Source organism: Andrographis paniculata, unplaced genomic scaffold, assembly GCF_009805555.1.
Source record: "Andrographis paniculata isolate CXL003 unplaced genomic scaffold, ASM980555v1 Contig64END, whole genome shotgun sequence".
Taxonomy (NCBI): Eukaryota; Viridiplantae; Streptophyta; class Magnoliopsida; order Lamiales; family Acanthaceae; genus Andrographis; species Andrographis paniculata.
The window spans coordinates 2,068,839-2,082,524 of NW_026137600.1; the positions used below are offsets into that span (position 1 = coordinate 2,068,839).

The following is a 13,686-nucleotide window of genomic DNA, read 5'->3' on the forward strand; positions in this document are numbered from 1 at the left end:
CGGAAAAAGTATTTTAATGAAAAGATAGAGTAACTTAAAAATAAATTAAGGATATTATAGTGGAGTAAATAAAAAAATAGTTACAAATTTTATCATTATTTATTCAAATAAGGATAATAAATTTGTGAATGAATAAATTTTTTATTATAAATAAATTATACATAAGTTAATGGATAAAAAATATGACATAATTATCCCGAACAGAGAAATTATTTTATAATTTAATTATATTAAAATGAAAGTGACAAGATGAAATTTGACTTTGACTTTGTTTATTTTTGACCGACATAATTTTCAACTAAATTATAATGTTAAAAATTGTTTATAAAAATATTAATAGACCCGCTAATATTATATATAGACATTAATTTTGCAGTATGTGATAAATCTATCAATCTCTACTATATGAAATATTAAAAAATCTCTAATATATGAAATATTAAAAACTGATAGTGTAAAATATTTTAATTTATTCAAATAATTCTCAAATTAAAATTTTGTAGTCAATTAAAAATATTATAACTATTCTGCTCCCCTTTAGTATTATAACATACAAATATTTTGATATAAAAATAATGATACAGTGATAAAATAAAAATAGAATATTTGAAAATAAAATATTATGTGTTTAAAATATTTATTTTATAATTCGAAAATTCAATAAAATATGTATGCAAAGAAAAATATAAAATATTTTATTTTATATAAAAAAAGTTAGTGTAAATCCACTGGCTCTGGCTTCCGCTTCAGCCTCAGCTGTGTCCTGTATTCGCCTTAACACCATCATCGTCTTCAGCTTCAGCTTCAGCTTCTGCTTCGTCATCAGCGTCTTCCTCATCCGTCTCAGCCTTCTACGCTTGCATCTTCCCTGTCTTCCACACGCCAAAGGCTTTGTCTTCATCTCACTGAACCGTAAAAATTCCATTTCGAACCGAAAAGAAACACAGCTTAGGGGTTTTTATATCTTGTGCTCTGCATATAAGCAGTCTCCACGGCGCCTCGGAATTAGGGTTTTGGAATAGCGCAGTTAGCTTCAACTGCAGCTTTTTTCTCCCGAGCACCATCTGCAAAAATGGTACTTCTTTTATCTCTCCCTGTTATTTCACAGTCCGTGTTTAATTATTCGAGGAAGATTTTTATTGCTCCAAATCTATTGTTCTTTGTGATTAATCTGCGGTTTGAGTTTTCTGTCCGATTGGGCTAGGATTACTTTCTTACCTGCGTTCTTACTTGATACATTAGTTTTGGCTATGGTGATTTGATATTTGGCCCCGCTTTTATTGTAAGGATTTTACCAGAGAAACTGCTTTCATCTAGTGCGTTTAAAGAGACTATGTTATTATACTTGGATGTATCTGTGAATTTGATTATATTCTCTTTGATTTAGGTTCGTTTTATTGAAAGTTTTAAATAGGAGAAGAAAGACGCAGTTTATGAACTTTGTATGTTTCCTAGAATTGGTGCTGCACAATATTTTAGTCATATATTATGTGAAACTCTTTCAAACTATTGTTTGCAATTGTTTCTTTTGGGGTTTTAGGTTTGGATTTTGTCTTAAATAGTGATTTGATATGAAGTTTCATGAGGAAACATAATTTATTTATTAAGGAGTCGATTTTCTTCATCCAAGCTTGATCTGATGGCGAGCACGGGCACGGGTACCTTCCACCTTGAGATTTCTAAATTGGGTTTTCGTAGAATGTTTCCAATGTCGACCCCGTTGTCTAGAATTCAAATCACCTGTGGTCTAAGAAACGGGCCGAGAAAGCCTATGTGGAGAAGCCGAGTACTTTCCACTGAGGCTATTCAAGCAGTTCAGTCCTTGAAACTAGCCAAGGATTCCTCTTCCAAACTGGATCAAGTCTTTTGCACCAAGCTTAGTAGGCTTTTGAAGGCAGATTTAGAGGACACCTTGGCCGAGCTTCGGCGCCAAAATGAGCTTGATTTAGCCCTCAAGGTATTGTCTTTGCTATTCTTATTCTATTTTAGTGTTTTGATTTTTGACCACTTGTTGACTTTCTTTCAGATACTATTATGGTGGTTGTGATTTAGCGGTTAATGTCTCTTGTTCTTTTGATCATTTATTTGACTCCTTGGGCTTTGTAAGGATGAATTTTGGAATCCATGATATTGAATTTTTCGTGAATGCCTTCCGAGAGAGGATTCCTGATGTTTAGGTTTAGTTTTCTGCTATAGTTTAAGGAACTGTGGTGGATTTTGAACCTGTTGTTGACTGAAATCCTTCTACTAGATAATCTCTCATTGGAATTGTTCTTTTCAGTTGGGTTCGAACATAAGAGTCTTGAGTACATTTGAATAAAGAATAGAAAGGGATGGATTGGAGATTCATACGAATGTTATAATTATACTTGTTTGGATAGACGCATTTAGCAAAATGTTTAGAATCCTTTTTTTAGTTTGGGAGCAATCTTGGTGATTTAAACTCCATTTGGCATTATATATAGTACTGTTTCGAGGATGTAAAAGAGACAAGTTGTTGGGTGTCAGGGAAAATATATTCTATTTGAATTGAATTAAGAAACTATTGTAAGCAAGGTTGCAATCCTGCGAGGGTGAGCTAACCGAAGGGCTAGTGAGTGGAGTGATGTCTAATAATATTTTTAATCGGTTAAATATAGAATTGTGAATTTGAAAATAGTTTGTTTGAAGTGAATGATGAAGCTATCATAAGCACCCCTTTTAGTCGTAGTCTTGAAAGCGCAAAACCACAAAAGTTATCATTTTAAGAGTTCGCTACAGTGCCATAACGGTGAAGTTTTTTGAACTTTGCACATTACATCTGAATTTCATCAGCTTTCAGGTCTTTAATTTTGTGAGGAAAGAGCCATGGTATGTTCCGGATCTCTCTCTGTTCAACGACATGATAATGATGTTGGGCAAGAAGAAGATGATTGAGAAGGTTGAACAACTCTTCATAGAAATGAAAAGTGAAGGATTAGATCCTGATGCTCGGACATATACTGAACTGATTGGAGCATATTTCAGAGCAGACATGGTGAGCAAAGCAATGGATACGTACGAGCTGATGAAAGCCTCTGCTTATGTCCCAGATAAGTTAACCTTGACCATTTTAATAAGGAATCTAGAAAAGGCGGGTGAGGAAGCTCTTTCTGAACAGATTAAGGAGGAGTGTGCTGAGTATTTTGATAACCCCAAGAAGTTTCTCGAAGAAGTTGAAAGAAAATTTGTGAGTGTTTCACACCTTTCTTATCAACAATTTTCTTACGTTCCTATTTGCTTAGATAGGATGAATTATTCCAAGTAATTATACATTGAAGCTGGTGTTTCACTTTGCTGGATTCATTGTTTTGTTTCCATCATGTTTAGTTTCTCAATACAATGTATAGGGTCAGTGGAATATTCTTTGATTGTTAATGAATGTGATGCTCTTAGTTAGAAGAAATATTCGGCAAATTATTGTGACGTATCCATTACATAAAATAGCTTAGGACACTAAATTTGATGCTTATCTTGCTAGATCATAGATGGAAATATTTGTGTGTTTTTGCTAAAGCTTCATTAGTATAGTATTTTCTTATTCTTATTCTTTGATAGATTACCAAAGTAATCTTTATTACAGACGGCTTCTGTTAGAGTTTCTGTTTTCTAAAATATGGATTTTTGTAATGAAATTGTGAAAATTTCTTAGATCTTCATCTGAACACAGAAACTACATATCAAAATTCTTGCTTATTAATGTTGCATCCTTTCATTCGAGTTATACGTCTGGTTGCAGCCGAAGCGAAAGTCCTTGGTCATCATTTGATGGAATATGGGCAGTTATTATATTTCGGATTCTCTCTTGGAGCAAAGCAAACACCTTGCCTTTTCACAATGACAACAGGTGATTTGAATGAATAGATAATATCTTGATTAAGCCTAGAATGTGAAATGTTTGTTTTGTATTGTTTTCTTGTCCTCGGATGCACTGAAGCATATGCTCTTGTTTCTGTGATGTTTTTCTTTATAACAAGATTCATGTGCTTGGTTCTATTTTCACAATACAATCATCACTATTTCTCTAAGGTAACCCATTTTTTCTCCTTTAAACACATCACATCAGTGCATGTTTTTCACTAAAATATATTTTTTGTTCAAAACATCAAATTAAGCACTTATTTCTATCACATAAAAAATGTATTTCTATAATTCTATCCATTTTTTTTTTGTTATCTCAAAATACCAAAACACAACCAAACACATATGGACTGAAAGCAAAGGAAGGAAGGAGGGAAGATCATGGCTTCAGCTTCTTTACTACTCCACTCAGTGCATAGCTAGCTACACAGTTTTTAATTTTGTACGTATGATTGCTTTAATGCATTGAATAACAGATGGATATGCTCGCATAAGTGTTTGGTTATGTTTCTTCTCTAGTTTTATTGGATTTCTTCTGTATTGTGACAGTAGTTTTCTATTAATTTTCATTTCCACAGGAAATCTACCTTTTCTCTGCTGTTTTCATCGTTTTGGTTGAAATTTAAATCTTTATATTCAATGTTAACTCAGGAATTAGGTCTCGTTTGTTTGTTTTAGGTTGTCCATTTGGCAAAATGGGTTCTTATTCTCAAAGAAACTGCAAAATTCATGTTAGAGTTGGATTAAAGTCTCGCATAAAAAACTTAGATTACAAGAATTAAAGACTATTGAGAGATAGGGTGCTTGTAATTGCATGATCCGGAGAAAGCTGGTAGCCTAAGGACTTGGACTTGTAAGTCTCCTTGGTAGCTCTAATCCCATTGAAGCAGCTAGATTCCCCCCAGAGGATAAGCCAAAGTTATGTGATGATGCCTGTGACAATGAGCTTGAAGATGTACAGTGAGATTACATAGCTCCCTAAACTTCTAAGAATTTTAACAATTGCCAGTTATATTATCATGAGCAATCCCTGAATATTATTATGTCAAGATTATGGTTATAGTGATGGTGGACCACCTTTTTTCCATGCTGTCTGTCTACGCACAATGTTTCAAATCACTTATTTACTTGCTATAATTTCATGTATTGTGAAGGTTGCTGAAAACAGTTGCTTTGTTTTTTTCATCCTCTGAAATTTTATTCGATTTATTATTTTCAGCTGCCCAATATTACACTCGTATATTGTACTGCATTAGGTAGTTATATTCATAGTTTCTTCAATGCACCATCGTCGAGTGGTCATCCCCTCGTTCAAATATCCTACAAATTCTGAGCACTAATTAAACTCAGCATGGCTATGGAAATATCACAGCATTTGAAGCATCTTAATAGTTTATTGTTACTTGGGATTTAGAAGAGACACTAACATTACGGCTAAAACCGATGAATTGGATTCCAATAATCAGTATGTTAGCTGACTGTAATAGTTGCCTATGTTTCAAGGTACCTATGGTGATTACTGATTCAGGTTTGCAGTACAAGGACATCAAAATTGGAGGCGGACCTACCCCTCCCGTTGGATTTCATGCATATATGCTATAACAACTAGCGCTTAGAGCCTTCGTCAACTGATTTTTCACTACTCGAGTCTAATATTTCACTATCTATTACATGCTTCTGCAGTTAACTTGTCTGGAAACTTGAAGCTGTTTCTCAAAGGTCCAATTTTATAGGTTCCAATGTGATTTTACTTTCTCTTGACGAAGATTGTGAGACATTTCTGTTTAGATATTTGTGTAAATATAAAGAGAAGCAGTAAAATATCATTAATCTCTTAGCACCAGTTATTTCAACAGCCAATATCAATTGTTAAACTTAATACTATTCGATAATTATAGGGTCTTTTTTTTTCTAAAAGATGTAGCCTCGCCCAATCTTAGAAATGCGTCTGCAAATTATGTTGCCATGGTTCCTTCTGGTCGAATATGGTATTTACTATGTACATTGTTGTTGTAATTTTTCTACCTTCCATCTTTTTCGAAATTGGTAGTTTGCTGGGAAAGGGCAGCTTTACATTTTCAGGGTCGGTGCTGGTCAGGCGAGATCCTGCTACCTCTTCCTTCTGTCTTCAACCATACCATACCATACCAGCACTCACAGGTTTCATTTTGTCGGCTCAACATTACAGGACCGGTGAGTATGCAAATACCAACTTCTTTCACATTTTGAACTAATTTGCCAGATCTTTAGTTAGTAGTTGTTTGTTCAAATTTCAATTCTGTTCAATCAGTTGGTATATCCTAAAGGCCTCACATCAGCTCCCGGGAGATCCCAGGTGGCGCCCAATAGCCCTGTGATCTTTGATGTCCGGTTGGAGTATATTCGGGGGCTGGAGGACCAAATGGAGCAAACATCAAATTTGATCACATTAGCTTTTGAGAACTTCATTGAATCATATTTTTTAATCCACTTATTGCAGGTAAAGCTTGGAATTACTGCTGTGAGTAATTTTGGTGCAGGTGGTAAGCGAATATGTTTAGTTTTAACCAGAAACTATGAACAATCGAGTAAGGTTCTAACATTTACAATAAGATCAAGGGGCGACTTGTAAATAATACAAAGATGTTAGTATTAGCTATTAGTCCATCTCCAACCAGTTTTTTATGTTTGCAGGAGTACCAATATATTTCTCTATTTTACAGGATATGCTATAGTAATTCGTTTCCAATCACTCTATACATTTTAAGCTTAGAATATTTTCTTCATATTTTATCTATAAATTTACTGTTTTTATAATTCCTTTATAATAATATTATTAATATTCTAAATAATATGCAGATAAATTAAATTTATTATTTGATCATAACGATTAATAAATATTTTTTAAATTAAATAAATGGAAATTTTTATATTATTGAACCAATATTTATACAAAATGTAGATAAAAATGTAGTTTTTCCGTTTTACTTACAGTGTCCATATTTTCATTTTCGTCTATCTATTTATTCTGTCGATAGCATTTTTGATATGCGGGTTTTTCAACCGGGATTATTGATGGTTTTTCACTATGTTTTGTATATTGTTCGGCTCAACCAGTTAAATATTTATTTTCATTTTTTGTGCATGCAATTAAAATTATTCAATATCTTTGTGAAAGAGAAATTGTTGAAAATCTCCTTTTTATTAGGAGCTCGGAGATAATATTATGAAAATATCTAAACAACTGCTCGGTAAAATTCTTTAACACATTCAATAGTGGTTGATTTGTTGATTTTTATATACTTGTGAGTGGAATTCGCTAATATAGCATAGGCTAGCACTTGGAATATTATTATTACTTTTTGGAAAGTAGACAATTCAAGTTTTCCCAAACCATTTCGTCGGTGCATGATTGCAACACAATCATGATTTTTCATTGTATCAAAAATCTGAATAAACAAATTGAGACATTTGAAATTGTCTTGAAATGTTGACTTACACAATGAATTAGATGAAAAATAACTATTAAATAATTATATTTTTTTCCTCACTATCACAATTGATAATTGATAACTTGATCACCTAAAATAGAACCAATGTGGATTGGTCGTGGCACGGCAAAACATCGTCGGAAAAAATCATATCTACATATCAAACTAAATGCCACTAACACTAAAATTCATTTTTAACATAAAGTGATACAATTTATAAATAAGTAAGAGAAATTCATACTCTATTTGATTCTTTTCTTGTTTAGCCATCAATTTATAGGCGATGAAATATTTCAATTAACTACCAACTATTTTGAATGAATTATTTTGCATATTATTTTGCATTCAATATTATTTCAACTATTAATTATCAACTATATGAATTGATTATAGTTCGCATTCAATCAAACTTTCAATTATTAATCTCTAACTACATGAATCTATTATCGTTGTATTTAATTCAACTACTAACCATCAACTACATGAACTAATTATTATTGCATTTAATTCAACTTTCAACTATCAACCACTTGAATTAATTATTATTGCATTTAGTACAACTTTCCTCTGTAAACTACAACCAACTACTTTATTAATTGTCATACATAAAAATTCTTGTCAATTTCTTCTATAAATAGTAGTCATTGCCATATACAGATACTACAACTTCGTTGCATTCTTTTTTCCTCTTATTGCTGAATTCATTACATTTTCTTATTCTCATTGCTTTCAATTCCACCCTGCATAAATATGTAAGTCATGTTTAAACGAGCTATTACATATACTGACGAGAAAAGTAAGTATTGCGTGATATTTGTTTTTAGTTTACTCAAGATGCAATTACGGGTGAAGATCAATCGAAGGAACCATTTTGAAAATGAATTGTTGATACATTCAATGGGCAAAACAAAGGATAACGAGTCTGAGGTTGCCTACTCTCGTACCTTGAAATCGTTAAAGGGCCAATGTTCATTGATCCATAACCATGGTAAGTTATTTCTTAGTTGTATTAAACATACAGAAGATTTGAAGAAAAGTGTAGCATCTGAAATTGATACGGTAAGTAAATACATGTAATTATTTTTATGGAGTGCTTTTATATCAAAATATTTTATTTGATATTTATTATTTCATGTCGATAATGATGACAAATGACATGCTCAAGAAGCATTGATCGGGGTCTGAAAAATGATTTCAATTTGATTACATTTTTGAAATTATGAGTAATAAAGACCATAATATAACAAGAAATTTACATAAAATTTCTCTGGTTACATGTGTCATCGTTGCAGGAGAATGCTATATTTGAATTTTTTGAGCTTCTGACATTTATTATGAAGTTATCCAATGAAAATATTGTAGAGGACCATTTCATAATAAGAGTCATCAAGGTTATTATTCAAACGAAACAATCCACCATTAACATTTTCATCGGATGAATTCATATTAAATTCTAAAAGCCAAAGAGAGTCAAATATAGCATTCTACTACGATGATAACACGTGACCAGAGAAAACTTGTCAAGAAATTTTATGGAAATTTTTTACTTCATTATGGTTTCTAAATTTTCCTAGATTACTCCTAATTTCGAAAAGTGCTCAAATTTAAATAATTTTCTAGATTTCGATGAATGCTTTTTTAACATGTCTTTTGTCATAAAATATCTTGATAGGAAAGAATTGCATAAAAATAATTATATTTATTTACTTACCGTATCAAATTAAAATGCTACACTCTTCTTCAAAACTTTCGTATATTTAATACATGGTTTTAGATCAATGAATATCAACCATCTAACGACTTCAAGGTACGAGTGTAGGCAACCTCAGACTCGCTATCTTTCTTGATTTGCTCGGTGAATTCAACAACAATTCATTTCCAAAATGCTTCCTTTGATTGACCTCTACCCGTAGTTGCATCTTGAGTAAACTACTAAAAAATGCTACACAATAATTTTCCTCATCACTGTATGCAAAAGCTCATTTAAACATGACTATTATATTTATGCGGTGTGGAATTAAAAGCAAAAGAAGAATAAAAAAAATGAATTAAAAGAAAAAGAATAAAAAAAATGTAATGAAGTCGCACCATAAGACAAAAAATAAAAACGCAATGGAGTGGTAGTGTTTGTAAATGACAAATACCACTATTTATAGGAGAAACTGACATGAGTTTTTATGTTGGACAATTAATGAAGTAGTTGAAAATTGGGTTAAAAATAATACTCCATCCGTCCACGAACTAATGTTTTACTTTTCTATTTGGGACATCCAACAATTATTGTCCTATTTCTTTTTTTAAACACAAATTTTACATTTTTACGCTTCATTCATTTATTACTTTTAATCTCTACCATTCAATTAAGTGCAAATTTGTCAATTCATAACAAAAAGACAATCACCTAAAAATCCGTGCAAATATACTTTAGAACAATAGAAATTGGACGGAGGGAGTAGTAATTAATTCATATAGTTGATGATTGATAGTTAGATTAAATACAATAATAATGAATTCATGTATTTTATAGTTAGTAGTTTAAGTTGAATTGAATACAATGATAATTAATTCATATAGTTGGTGGTTAGTAGTTGGAAGTTGTATTAAATGCAACAATAATTAATACTCCCTCCGTCCTGAAACTATAGTCTTGGTTGTATTGGATACGAGATTTAAAGAATATTTATATTATAGTGGGTAAAAAGTATATGTAAAAGATATTTTTGCCTATGTGAGTGTATTAGTGTAAAATGTAGTGCTAATTGTGTAATAATAGTGAAAGAGTAAGAGTAGTTATATAGTGATATGTTTATTTATGGAAATAAAATTATTATTTTGGGACGGACAAAAATAGTAAACAAAACTATTGTATTGGAACGGAGGGAGTATATATTATTGATGGTTGGAAGCTAGATTGAATGCAAAATAATTATTAATTGGCAAAATAGCAAAAAATTTCCCCGTGGTTTTTAAAATTTGCTGAAAATCCCCAATGATCTTAAAATTCCATAAAACCTACTTGTGACGCCCCTCATTTCAAAATTGGATTAACAGTGTTAAATTTTTAATTGTTTGACCGTTATACCCCTGAAAGCTTTTTATTTTTGACTATTTATTCTAAGTTTGATCAAGTTTTATTTTATTTTTTATCATATATACATACACACACATTTACATAGATATACATACGTAACAAACACACATACACACTGTTGCTCATCTAGTTTCTTTTTCTTTCTTCTTTCTTCTTCTTTTCCATTTTTTTTCCACCTCTGTATCTTCCTTTTTTACACATAAAAATAGACACATACATATATATTCTTTTTTTTTTTTTTTTCTTTTTTCTTCTTCTCTATTTTTTTTTTTCTTTTAACCTACATTTCTTCCTTTTTTTACACATAAACATACAAAGATACATACATATTCTTAATTTTTCATTTTTTTTCTTCTTCCGTTGTCCGCCTCATTTTCTTCTTCTTTTCTCTTTCTTTTTCTCCATTTTTTTCACCTCTATTTTTTAAAGTTTCATTTCAATTTAGGAAATTGATTATCGATTTTGTTTGTTAGATTCATAGATCGAGTGGCTAAATCGTAGAATCTAATTGTTTTTGTAATCATTTGAATTCGATTAAAACCCTTACCAATTTGAATTTGGGGAGTTTGAAGTTTACCCCAAATCTTGAGAAAAAACATATCCAATTTGAGAAATTTTGAGAAAAATATGTCTGTTTCATACATAATATCATTGCCCGATTTTGAATAAGGTTTTTATTACGTATGAAGTTTCTGATTTTCAAGTTGAATTTAGGTTGCAACAATTCGAGTCTCATGATGTGCTTTAAATTTAATTAAAATTTTTGCTCAAATTTATTCTATTATGTGAATTGGGGTGAGCTGGAACGGAGAAATAAAAGAAGGGGAAGAAGAGAAGAGAAAAGGGGGAATGAGAATGGGAAGGGGAAGGGGAAGAGGAAGAGGAAGGAGAATGAGAGAAAAATGCATATAATAAAATTATAGGGTCATTTTAGTAACTTTATAGAGTGATTTATCACTTTATGGACCCAAAATCGTATTTGAAGTGCGTGAGAGACACTCTCCGTTAAGTCCTAATGGATGGGTGTTTTTCTGCCACGTTGTACAAACCACAAGTAAGTTTTTTGGAGTTTTAGAACCAGAGGGGGTTTTCAGCAAATTCAATAATATGCTATTTTGCCTAATTAATTTAAGTAGTTGGTGGTTGATTGAAATATTATGTTGCCCATAAATTGATGGGCAGACATGAAAAAAAAAATAGTGAATTTCTTACTTATTTATAATTAGTATCACTTTAGATTAAATATGAATTTAGTATTGGTTACATCTTCTCATAAGAAGATCCACAATAATTCTTATTTATACATTCAATTGTTGCAAATGAAGCAATAATAGAATATTAGATAGATAGCAGTGATATTTTTCGACAATATTTTGACGTGCCACGACCAATCCATTGTGATTCCATTCCTGGTATAGAGTTATCAAGATCGTGAGTAAGCAAATTTAAGATTATTTAATGATTATTTTTCATATAATCCATTGTATAGTGAGTAAACATTTTGAAGACGATTTCAAATGTCTTGAAATTTATTTATTTGAATTCCTGATGTAGTGAAAGATTATGAGTTTATTTCATGTAACGACTGAATGATTTTAGAAGGCTTGAATTGTCTATTTTCCAAAAAGCAACAACATAATCCCAGGTACTAGCCGATGGTACACCACCATATTCCACTGACGAGTATGTAATAATCGACGAATCAATCACTATTGAATGAGTTAAAAGATTTTTTTGCACAGTTGTTGAGATATTTTCATAATACTATCTCTAAATTCCTAATGAAATTGATACTCAACAATTGCTATATATCGGTGAAAGTTGTGGTTTTCCAAATATGTTTGGTAGTTTAGATTGTAATCACTGAAAATGAAAAAAATTGTCCAACTAGTAGTGTGGAAAGCCATCAATAATACATAGAAGCTGCGTATTACAATTTTTGGATTTAGTATGCGTATTTTGGTTTGCTTGGAACCAATAGCAATATTATTTAACCGATGGAATTTATCCTAAATGGTTATTCTTGTGCAAACTATTAGCAAGATGCGTGGTCCGAAAAAAAATATTTTGCATGGGCGATTAATAACTAGATTGTTTTTGCAGAAAAATATTTTGCATGATATAATGTCCGCGTGCATTATTATACCTAACATGATAATAGAATAACACGATGTCAATACACCAATAAAAAAATATCAAAAAGAACAAATTCCAACGGTTGAAATGACTACGATCAAGAATGCCACCAACAATTTTTTGAGTGATACATTTGAATAATGTCGGAAGCTAATGACCGTCTCACCTAAAAGCTCGAACTTGTTAGGAAAACTAAGCCATTAGTTACATATCCCGCAAACGGGAGTCCTCAACACGCCCCCTCAGGTGCAAGTGGGTCTGCGAAACTTGCACATGCATATGCCACAAATGGGGACGGGCGGGACTCGAACTCGAGACCTAGCCTAGGCTCTGATACCATGTCGGAAGCTAATGACCGTCTCACCTAAAAGTTCGAGCTTTTAGGTGAGACGGTTATTAGCTTCCGACATGGTATCAGGTTTGGTGAATCCGTCGGCCGTCTGATCAGCAGAGGAAATAGGAGACAAGGAGATGCTTCCATGAGCAACGTGATGACGTACAAGGTGACAGTCGATCTCAATATGCTTCGTACGCTCGTGGAAGACATCATTTGTCGAAATCTTCATGGCGCTCTGACTGTCGCAATGGATAATAGTGGCAGAGGGCTGAGGCACTCCAAGATCAGCCAAAAGCCAGTGAAGCCATAGAAGCTCAGCAGCGGTATCGGCAAGGGCTCTATATTCAGACTCTGCACTGGACCGGGAGACAACCGTCTGTTTCTTGCTGCGCCATGAAATAAGCGAGTCGCCAAGGAAGAAGCAAAACCCTGTGGTCGAGCGGCGATCAGAGGGATCTCCCGCCCAATCAGCGTCGGAATACCCGGTCAAAACTAAGGAGGATCGAGCGGAATAATGAAGTCCATGAAGCAGGGTACCTTTGACGTACCGGAGAATCCGTAGGACAGCAGAATGGTGAGTCGTCCGAGGAGCAGACATAAACTGACTGACGATATGGACGGCATAAGCAATATCCGGTCGAGTGACAGTCAGGTAGATGAGACTTCCCACTAGCTGACGATACAAAGTCGGATCATCAAGGGGAACGCCGTCCATCGGAGTAAGACGACAGTCAGAATCAAGAGGTGTAGGAGCAGTCTTGGAGTCAGTGAGA

General features: G+C 32.7%; 1 protein-coding gene across 9 annotated transcripts; it reads left to right on the top strand.

Moving 5' to 3' along the window:
• Positions 1-726: 726 nt before the first annotated feature.
• LOC127261760 (protein THYLAKOID ASSEMBLY 8-like, chloroplastic) lies at positions 727-6,627 on the top strand. 9 transcript variants are annotated; one of them, XR_007840989.1, is made up of 6 exons: positions 727-1,075; positions 1,609-1,957; positions 2,822-3,208; positions 3,758-3,865; positions 4,558-6,072; positions 6,170-6,627. XR_007840989.1 is itself a non-coding variant. In XM_051290131.1 (4 exons), the coding sequence occupies exons 1-4, from the start codon at positions 1,073-1,075 to the stop codon at positions 3,785-3,787; spliced, it is 747 nt and encodes a 248-aa protein (XP_051146088.1). In that variant the 5' UTR covers positions 727-1,072; the 3' UTR covers positions 3,788-4,235. The 9 variants fall into 9 exon arrangements, 1 of the variants encoding a protein (XP_051146088.1); XR_007840985.1 differs by having other exon boundaries at positions 1,631-1,957; positions 4,538-6,072; XR_007840982.1 differs by having other exon boundaries at positions 1,631-1,957.
• The last annotated feature ends 7,059 nt before the right edge of the window (positions 6,628-13,686 follow it).

Bases quoted from the DNA above. Each gene is read 5' to 3' on its own strand.
- LOC127261760 (XM_051290131.1), top strand. The intron at 1,958-2,821 runs GTATTGTCTTTG...ATCAGCTTTCAG, and splicing joins AGCTTGATTTAGCCCTCAAG to GTCTTTAATTTTGTGAGGAA. The intron at 3,209-3,757 runs GTGAGTGTTTCA...GTCTGGTTGCAG, and splicing joins AAGAAGTTGAAAGAAAATTT to CCGAAGCGAAAGTCCTTGGT.